The sequence below is a fragment of the Podarcis tiliguerta genome (assembly GCF_965153285.1).
Source record: "Podarcis tiliguerta genome assembly, chromosome: 2".
In the NCBI taxonomy this organism is placed as follows: domain Eukaryota; kingdom Metazoa; phylum Chordata; class Lepidosauria; order Squamata; family Lacertidae; genus Podarcis; species Podarcis tiliguerta.
This window is the reverse complement of record NC_139535.1, coordinates 6,523,319-6,533,598: the sequence shown is the minus strand read 5'-3', so window position 1 is coordinate 6,533,598 and position 10,280 is coordinate 6,523,319. Positions and strand designations below refer to the sequence as shown.

Here is a 10,280-nt window from a genome sequence, read left to right as displayed (position 1 = left end):
ATCGAGGGCACAGGTGAAAGGCAAAGCAAGTTTCTCGTCTTCTTGCTTCAGAATGAAGAGCTGTTTAAATAGGAACCAAGGAAGCTTCCTAGTCCAGAACCAGAGCATTGGACTATCTAGATCTGTGCTGTCTGCACTGACTGGAAGCATCTCTCCAGGTTTCAGGCAGGGACAATTTCCTAGACCCGCTGGAAGATGTCGGGAATCGAACCCAGAACTTTCTGCACCCAAGAGCCACTTTCGCCTTTTAAGGGACACCACACTCAGAATTCACCAGCCACCACGGATCTCTGGGAGTTACCAGGATGAAACTGTCTCACCTGCTATAGCTTCTCCTCTGCCCGGCTCAGGAGGAGACCTTTGGCCAGGGCCACTGCCTGGGAACTGGTCTCCGCTCCCTGATCCTTCACCCAGTTCTCCATCTCTGTGGGGAGGACAGCCAGGAACTGCTCCAAGATCACCAGGTCCAGGATCTGAGCCTCGGTGTGTCACTCTGGCTCCAGCCACACCCTGCAAAGGCGGTGGAGTCGGCTGCAAACCTCTCGGGGTCCCTTGGCCTCCTGGTAGCAGGAATGCCTGAATCTCTGGCCCTGAGCATGTGGGCTGAGGGCGTCCCCATCCAGGGGGGTCTTCATACCTCTTCCCAGGATCTCCCAAGTGGGGCAGTTTGGGGATTTGGGCAGCAGCCTCCAATATGGCTGAAGGATTGTCTCCTGCAGCCTCTTTTCTTATTCTTTCCAGGTTCTGCTTCGAGGCAAAGGCTGGCCAAGCGTGGACCACAAGGGGCCTCAGCCAGAGGTGGGGGAACCTCAGGTCCTGCTTTAAGCTGCTCTGGGTTGCAGCAGGATCCGGCCCCAGCCTCCCTGCCTGCTTCCTTCCATGCATCCAACCTCTGCAGCCTCTCTTCTGCAAAAGGACCATGTACAAGGCAGGAGGGAGGAGGGGCGCTTGTCCTGGAGGACCAAGCTGCTCCTCCAGTTTCCTGCCTCTCTAGGAATCTTGCACTTCTCTTTTAACCCTTTGAAGACAAGGCAGCTGGGGTAGAAGAAAATCTCTCCCTTTGGGGGACTCTGATCTCTACTTTCACAAGGTTGGGACATCTTAGGCAGTGGTGAGAGGCAGTGTGGTATAGTGGTTAGAGTGCTGGAGCATGGACTTGGGAGACCAGGGATCGAATTCCCCACCGGGTGGCCATGGGGCAAGTCACTGCCTCCCAGCCTAACCTACCTCACAGGGTTGTTGTAGGGCATTAAAGGAGGAGAGGAAGAACAATGTATTATATGCTATACTCAGCTCCTTGGAGAAAAAGGCAGGATATCAAATTTAAGAATGGGGAAAAGTTGGAATGGGACCTAATGGTCATCTAGCCCAACCCCATACACACACACACACACCAGATTTGTGCAGGTTGTTTTGGGTTTTTTTGTATTTTGTGGTTTGGATCTTGATTTTATTCTGAGACCCCCAAGGTATAGGACAGTATATAAATAATAATAATAATAATAATAATAATAATAATAGGCATTGGGACAATTTTATGGAAACAAGAAGATGGGAGCCAGAAAAACCCTGGGAGCCACTGTGTTAAAGGGGTGTGTGTGTCACAGATTGCATTTCAATTTCCCTGCGTTATTTATGTTCCCACCTTGTGAATGGGCTGGGCAAGGGGTGTGTGTGTGTGTGTGTGTGTATGGGCCGCTTCCATAGAATGATAGAGTTGGAAGGGACCCCAGGGACCCTCTAGTCCAACCCCAATGTACAGGAATCTCAGCTAAAGCATCCCTGACATATGGCCATCCAACCTCTGCTTAAAAACCTCCAAGGAAGGGGAGACCATTCACTGTCAAACACAGATTCTTGTAAGCAATCACATTGTGATGGAACGGTACCTGAGCCAGGTGGCACTAATAGTGAGGAAAGGATCTGTAACACCCAAGACCTTTGGGGAAAGCCTGCAGAGTTCAGGCAAGCAGAGAGGAAGGGAAAGCATAATTTCCTCTCTCACTGCATTTAACCCTCAGAGGACCAAAATCTCTTCTTCCTGGGGAATCCTAAAACTGAATTTATCCGCTTTTCCCTGAGATTAACGTTAAATAAGTTCTTGTTATTAAATATACCAAGAGAAGAGCACACCAAGAACTCAGGCCAATGTAAGTTTCAGTAGTGGGAGTCGTCCCTATTAGCAAATCAATAGCCAATTGTGACAAAAACTAATCCATTCAAAAGCATGTATTCTGACAAGGATTATAAACTCAAACAGAGATTACAAACTCAAACTCATAAGGACATGTATAACACAAAAATTCGTTACAGAAATAGAGATAAGAGTTTATGAGTAGAGATGAGTACATGTTCATCCATAGTCAGATTCGACGTGGAGATCTTAGTTTCAATCATTAAACAGAAGTCAGAAGTCAATTATGGATCGGAAACCAGGACAGGGCCCTGTTTCGATGTATTCCCCTTCATCAGCTGGTACAAGGCAGCTTCTTGGGTTCCTCCAGTGTCGTTTTCGCAATTGAAATCATTCCTCTGGGGAGAAAGACAATACATGCATCTTCCACTTACCCTCTGGTGGGCGGTAGCAGCTGAATGGGGGGGGGGGAGCAACTTGACCTTTTGTCTCAGTTCAGTGGCCCACAACAAGAAATCTTGAGCGTTGTCTCTTAATTCCCTGAGAAGCGTTAGACAGGCTGACATACAGCTCTTCCCTGAGATTAAGCACCTGTTGGGAACAGTGGGACTGACTCCTGAGAAAACCTGCACTGAAGCGATTCTTAGGAACTGCACACTTGTTTTGGCTATTTCATCTTTTGTAGGCGTTCATTATTTTGTTCCCTAAAGTTCACATGCAGCTTTACTGTACATATATGTTTGGGATTTTTTAAATCCACGGTTCAGGAAAAATAAAACGATGACATCAGTAAAAAACCCTAAAATGACTATTTTATTGTTAAAAATAACGAAATAAACAATAAAACCTGGATTAAAACACAGTGAAAGCGGCTGCCTCGTATCAATAGGCAGTGAGTTGGGTGCAGCACGTTGGGTGCAAATATTCTTCAATTTTTTGACTGCCCTGTTGGTACAACGCATTTCCAAAATTAATTTCCTAACGAGTCGCATGTGCACAGAGAAACAGATCCCCACAATGAACGAAGGTTTCCTGGCTTAGATCCTGGCGTTCCCGTGGACGTCAGCAGCAAACCCGGCCTTAAGGATCTGCTTGCCTTCTTCTCTGGTGGAGAATGGGCAACCTTTGGCACTAGAAGTTACACAGCAGCAGGCAGACACGTTGGGGTCTGGGCAGGCTCTCCGCCAGTGGCGAACAATGGCTTGGGCAAGCCTTATAGTGAATGACACACATAGGGGGGCGTAGGGCTGGGGGACACCAGTGGGCAGCTTCTGACAAAGCAACACACAGTGGCATGAGCCTGAACAGCAGCAGATCCCATGGCTGCAAGGAAGCAGAAACTCACAAGCTCAGCAAGGCAGGGGGAGAGACGTCATCAGAGGAAGAGGCCGTTTGCTCCCTGAACTCCTCTCTAATTGGAGCTATGAAAGATGCCGTCTGCAATTGAATCAGCAAAGTTCATGTCCATATTCTCACCTTTCACTGGAACAGGATTCCCACACTTGGGTCCCTGGTTCTTTCTGGACAACAACTCCCATCACCCCCAGATAGCAGCAGTAAGGGATGATGGGAATTGTAGTCCAGAAACAGATAGAGACCCAAGTGCAGGAAAGCCCGGACTAGAGTATCTAGGGCAATTGTTTTCCAAACACAGGCATTCTTAACATTTCTGACTGATCTTCTGTGCAAATATATCAGAAAAAACTGCATTTAAAACAGAATTTTTTAGCATTGTGTGCTGGTTAAGGTTGATTTCTTTTTGGGGTCTGGGGTTCAGTAGCTCTATGCCCAGGAATTCCCAGGAAGGGCTTGTGCTTTTGTCATTGGAAGTACAAGCATTTTAGTGAATGACAGAAATATTGGGGGGGGGGGGACCAGAAAACGATTCATGGTTTACTCTCTGTAGGAGTTATTTGATATGATTAAAGACATTCCAACCCTTTCTAAGATACTTCCCTCGTACGTGTTCTTTACTGTTTAGGAAGGGAGCCCCTGCCACTGAAGTTCTTTCCATGTGCCAAACATTTTTAAGATTTCCTCCCTATATGACTTCTTTGGTGTCTAGTTAGGTGACTCCGGCGCCTGAAGCTATTTCCACACTCGGAGCATTTATATGGTTTGTCCCCTGTATGAGTTCTTTGATGCAACATAAGGGAGCTACTGCAAATGAAGCTTTTTCCACACTCCGAACATGTATACGGTTTCTCTCCCGTATGAGTTCGTTGATGCAATGTAAGGGAGCTACCGCGACTGAAGCTCTTCCCACACTCCAAACATTTATACGGTTTCTCTCCTGTGTGCACTCTTTGATGCAACGTAAGGGTGCCATTCTGAATGAAGCTCTTCCCACACTCCAAACATGTATATCGTTTCTCCCCCATATGAATTTTTTGATGCAAGGAAAGGGAGTCGATGCGACTGAAGCTGTTGCCACATTCCAAACATTTATAAGGTTTGCTGCCTCGATGAGTTTGTTGATGTCTAGTAAGTGCAGTGCTGTGACTGAAGCTCTTTCCACACTCAGAACACGTATACGGTTTCTCCCCTGTATGAGATATTTGATGCAAGGTAAGGTCACTACTTTGAGTGAAGCTCTTTCCACACTCTGAGCATGTATACGGTTTCTCTCCTGTATGAGATCTTTGATGCAAAGTAAGGCCACTACTTTGAGCGAAGCTCTTTTCACACACTGAACATGTATACGGTTTGTCTCCTGTATGAGTTCGTTGGTGCAATATAAGGGTACCACTCCGACTGAATCCCTTTCCACACTCTGAACATGTATACGGTTTCTCCCCTGTATGAGTTCGTTGATGTGAAGTAAGAGCTGAGCGATTACAAAATCTCTGTCCGCATAATGTACATTCATGCTTTTTCTCCTCTTTGTCAATTTGATTTTCACCACCCTCAGACATACAAGAGTCACCCTCCGGCTTCTGCTTTCGTCTCCCCTCTTGCCTGTTACCTCCATCTTGAACCCTCAACTTCCTTTCCTCTTTGGATCCTTTCGGTGACATTTCTGATTGTTCCCCTTCTGCCAGCATCCCTTCAACATCTCCTGATGGAATAAAAAGGCAAACTGATGAAATGCTAAAGGAGCATCTTCACCCCAATCATTCAGTCAGGACACAGAGATCCAGGTCCCAGGGCCTTGTGGCAGTTCCCTCACTTTGAGAAGGGAAGTTACAGGGAACAAGGCGGAGGGCCTTCTTGGTAGTGGTGCCCACCCTGTGGAACGCCCTCCCATCAGATGTCAAATAAACAACTATACAAGTTTTAGAAGACATCTGAAGGCAACCTTGTATAGCGAAGTTTTTAACATTTGATGTTTTATAATGCTTTTAAATAATGAAAGTATTTGTTAGCATTATTATTTATTGAGTTTATATACCGCCCTATAACCAGAGGTCTCAGCGTGGTTCTCAGAAAAGATCACAACATATATAATCAGAAAAAACACACAACCCAATAACACCCTCCCCTCACAAGAAAAGAGCCACAATTGAAAAAGGGTATAGAACGTCAACCAAAATTCTGGCTAAAAAGGAACTTTATTGCCTGGTGCCTAACGGTGTATAATGAAGGCGCCAGGTGAACTTCCCTGGGGAGAGCATTCCACAAACGGGGAGCCACTGCAGAGAAGGCCCTGTTCTCGTGTTGCCACCCTCTGGACCACTTGAGATCAGAAGGGGACCACAGGGTCCGGGTAGGTTAATATTGAAAGAAGCGGTCCTTGAAGTATTCCTGGTCCTGAGCCATGTAAAGTTTTATAGGTCAAAACTAGCACTTTGAATTGGGCCTGGAAACTACCATATTTTTCGCCCCATAGGGCGCACCTAGTTTTTTGGGGGGGGAAATAAAGAAAATAAATTTTATTTCCCCCCCAGGCGCAGAGCTGGGGCGGGGGAAACCCGAGCTTCCCCCGACCCCAGAACAGGCTGCTATCCGCAAGCCTAGGGAGCCCGTTGGGAAGTCGCGCTGGTCTCCCCAGGCTTACAGATATCTACCCAGGGTGCCCTGGGCTTCGGGCAGCAGGCTGCTATCCACAAGCCTCCCGCGGACTCCCCAGGCTTGCGGATAGCTTCCTGAAGCTTGGAGAGGGGTCGGTGTGAGCTGACCCCTCTCGCTCTCCAGGCTTCAGCGAAAGCCTGCATTCGCCCCATAGGACGCACACACATTTCCCCTTCATTTTTGGAGGGGGAAAAGTGCGTCCTATAGGGCAAAAAATACGGTAATTGGTAGCCATTGCAGTCGGACCAGCATGGGGGTAATATGCTCAAACCTCCTTGCTCCGGTGAGCAACCTGGCCACTGAATTCTGCACTAGCTTAAGTTTCCAAACTGTCTTCAGAGGCAGCCCTACGTATAACACATATCTATATTTAACCCTGCAGTTCCCGGAGCATAGACAACAGTAGATAGGCTATCCCTGTCCAGAAAGGGGTGTAGCTGGGCTACCAGTCAAAGCTAGACTGTGCTCTGGACGCCCCATGAGACTCATCTGCTGTAACAGCGGAGTCAAGGTCTTGGTGGATACAAGCAATTTTATCGCCAAAATGTTTTGCAAACAAGTCACAGTGAGCTACTGCTGGGTCTACTCCTCCTTTGGGCCAGCCTGTAAAAGGCCCTGTACAAACTGGAAAATATCTGCCAGACGACATGTTGAGGATGGAATGGAGGCAGAAAGCTATGGTTTATTTACTGCCTTCACTGCCACTAGGTAGGCTTGATAATGAGCCCTTACCAGTGTTTAATGCATTAATTTGGATCTTTCATCCACAGTATTTTAAGCAACTATTTTTTTCCCTACTACATTTTATAGTAATTTATATTTCGTGTTAGCCACCCTGAGCTAGGTCCTGGCCAGGGAGGGCGGGGTATAACTAAATAAATATTATTATTATTATTATTATTATTAATGCACAAGGTTTTGCCTTGAGCCCAAGCCCTATGGAGAGACGAAGGAAGGTCCCCCACCTGCCCAAGTCGGCCTGCAGGGAGGAAAGGAGGAGAAAGACCTGCCCTTCCATTGGGAAAATATTTCCTATCCCCATTGAAAGGGGGAAAGACCGATAAATGCATTATTTTAGCAGAATAATGTACAGAAATGCATTAATAATGGGAACTGAAAATATTATATGAAATACTAGAGAAAGGAGGCACAGAAAAAACCTACATTGAAACGGTCTACCTAATAGGGTTTTTTAAAACTCCCTCTCCACACTCCCCCCGGCTGCACTCGCGTTATAATACATAATAATATGACGCACCTCCAGCGCCTCCGAGAGGAAGGATAGCCGCCGCCATTACCGGCATCTCCCGCCCCCCCCCCCCCGAAGCGGGACAGGAAGCGGAAGCTGCTATTCTTCCGGCAGCCTTTTCCCCCCTCCGCTCTAGGAATCTCAGCTCTGTCGCCGCTGCTCTTAACCCTTTCGGAGCCGAGCGGCAGGAGCCTCTGGTCTTCTCCGGGCAAAGAGCGAGGAGAGGCGCTGGTCTCGCCTCCGGAAAGACCCGCTGGATCAGCTGCACGGGAGCCCCAAAAAGTTTTCTAAATTATTTATTATAAAAAATATATATTTTATTTTCGAATTTCAAAATAACAACATTTTTACTTTTGGTATACAGAATACATATCCAATACAAATTTGCAATAGATGACTCCCCACCCCGGTTTCCACCCCCTGTTATTTCTCCTTGCATATAATTATATTTCTCCCAATTAATTTCAACTTCTCTCCCCCCCCCCCGCAAATTCTGTTCTTAGTTCATAAATGTTACATCAAACCTGCTAATGTTTTGCCTCTTTTACAGTGTTATTTAAACGTGTCTATTGAGTTTTCCCATACTTGATTGAATTTTTTCTCATCTTGGTGCCTGATCTTCAGGGTTAGTTTAGCCATTTCGGCAGTCACTCATCTTAGTTATCCATTCTTCTTTCGTTGGGACCTTTTCTTCTTTCCACATCTGGGATAGTAGCCTCTGGCCAATGAAGTCGCATAAATAAACAGTCACTTTTGCTTCCTTGGCATATTTTCTCCTATTACACCTAATAAGAAAGGCCTCTGATTTTTTAAAAAACGTAATTTTTAACATTTTTTTAAGTTCATTTTTTATAATTTCCCAGAAGCCCTTTCCTTTTTTACATGTCCACAACATATGAAAAAAGAAAAAAAAGGACTTTCCATATCCTCACATTTCCAGCATAAATTAGAGGTATCTTTATACATTTTAGCAAGCTTACTGGAGTGAAATAGCATCGGTACATCATCTTCATAGAATTTTATTTTCATGAACTGCATGCTGTGAATTTTAAAATCTTTTCCCATGATTCAAGTGGTATATGTCTTTTGCCCGGTGAGATTGAATATTCCAGGCTGTGAGGTCTTTTCCTGCTTTGATAAATGACGCACCGGATCACTTAGAGATATGCTAGTACATACTGACTTACAACACACGTCTACACAGCAGACCTTGACCACAGCTCCAGGAGGTTTTTTCAAATGTGGACATTGGACTGCTTGTAGATATGCATCACAAGTGGAAGAATTTTCTAATAGTAGAGGCTTTAAGTTTACCATGTGTTGCCACATGTGCAAATGCAATTCCACCCCCACCCCCCCGCTCCAGGTTTCAGGCAAGGACGATTTCCCAGCCCCTCCTGGAAATCGAACCCAGAACCTTCTGCACCCAAGAACCACTTTCGCCTTTTAAGAGACACCACCCTCAGAATTGAGCAGCCACCATGGATCTCTGGGAGTTACCAGGATGAAACTGTCTCACCTGCTGCTGCTTCTCCTCTGCCCGGCTCAGGAGGAAACCTTCGACCAGGGCCACCACCTGGGAACTGGTCTCCGCTCCCTGATCCTTCACCCAGTTCTCCATCTCTGGGGGGAGGACAGCCAGGAATTGCTCCAGGACCACCAGGTCCAGGATCTGAGCCTCGGTGTGTCGCTCTGGCTTCAGCCACTCCCTGCAAAGGCGGTGGAGTCGGCTGCAAACCTCTCAGGGTCCCTGGGCCTCCTGGTAGCGGGAATGCCTGAATCTCTGGCACTAGCAACTGAGCTGAGGGTGTCTACATCCAGGAGGGTCTTCATAGCTCTTCCAAGGATCTCCCAAGTGGGGCAGTTTGGGGATTTGGACAGCAGCCTCCAATATGGCTGAAGGATTGTCCCCTGCAGCCTCTTTTCCTATTCTTTCCAGGTTCTGCTTCAAGGCAAAGGCTGGCCAAGTGAGCGTGGACCACAAGGGGCCTCAGCCAGACATGGGGGAACCTCAGGTCCTGCTCTAAGCTGCTCTGGGCTGAAGCAGGATCCGGCCCCAACCTCCGGCCCCAAATTGAAAATGTGTGGAATATTCAAACTATATCAAACATTTTTTTTCAATTTTTCCAGGAAAAAAGGGCTTCAGAAAAAATCTGTGTGTCTCCCCCCCCCCCATTTTTCGAGTTTTTTTCCAGGGCTTCCCATCTCTAGGCATGAGCAACAGGCATCCATTGGAGAAGATGGGTTAAGTTTGCTGGACTAATACCTGCACTATCAGGTATTTCTGAAACAAGTAGGAGAACACTCCAATCTCCCAGGACATTCTATACAAGATCTGAAAGTCGCTGTCTTATTACAAAAGAATTTCAGAAATAGACTGGAAAGAGAAGGTGCTGAATTGCAACTTATTACCAAACTTAAAACCATGGAGAGACCTGGTCTGAATAGAGACAATGGATTCTTATCTCATTATACATGATAAGCTATTTTAGCCATCTCACCCCTTGCTTTTTCCTGTAAGACCAATTGCAGGTGTTAACAGTCCTCAACAGGTTTACCACACCTATCAGCCAGTCACCCATTCCCACCACCCTTCTGAGTAATACCCCTCCCCACCCTCTCACTATATAGAAGGGCCTGGTGACTTCTGTTTCAGTGTATCTGAAGAAGTGTGCATGCACACGAAAGCTCACACCAATAACAAACTTAGTTGGTCTCTAAGGTGCTACTGGAAGGAATCTTATCTATTTATTTATTTACAACACGGCTACCTACCTGTAACACGGTATTTCATCAGCAGAGTTCAGTTCTGAAACATTGCCTTTCACTAGACTATGCAACAAGGAAACTGTCTAGCTAACACACATGCATTTTGAAATATCTGAC

The 10,280-nt window shown here is 46.4% G+C and overlaps 1 protein-coding gene across 1 annotated transcript; it reads right to left on the bottom strand.

Annotated features, from left to right (window-relative positions):
- Positions 1-2,214: 2,214 nt before the first annotated feature.
- Positions 2,215-7,440, bottom strand: LOC310672803 (uncharacterized protein; the record flags this gene model as incomplete). Its single annotated transcript, XM_083430460.1, has 2 exons — positions 2,215-5,192; positions 7,404-7,440. The coding sequence occupies 2 exons, from the start codon at positions 7,438-7,440 to the stop codon at positions 4,162-4,164; spliced, it is 1,068 nt and encodes a 355-aa protein (XP_083286586.1). The 3' UTR covers positions 2,215-4,161.
- Positions 7,441-10,280: the final 2,840 nt, after the last annotated feature.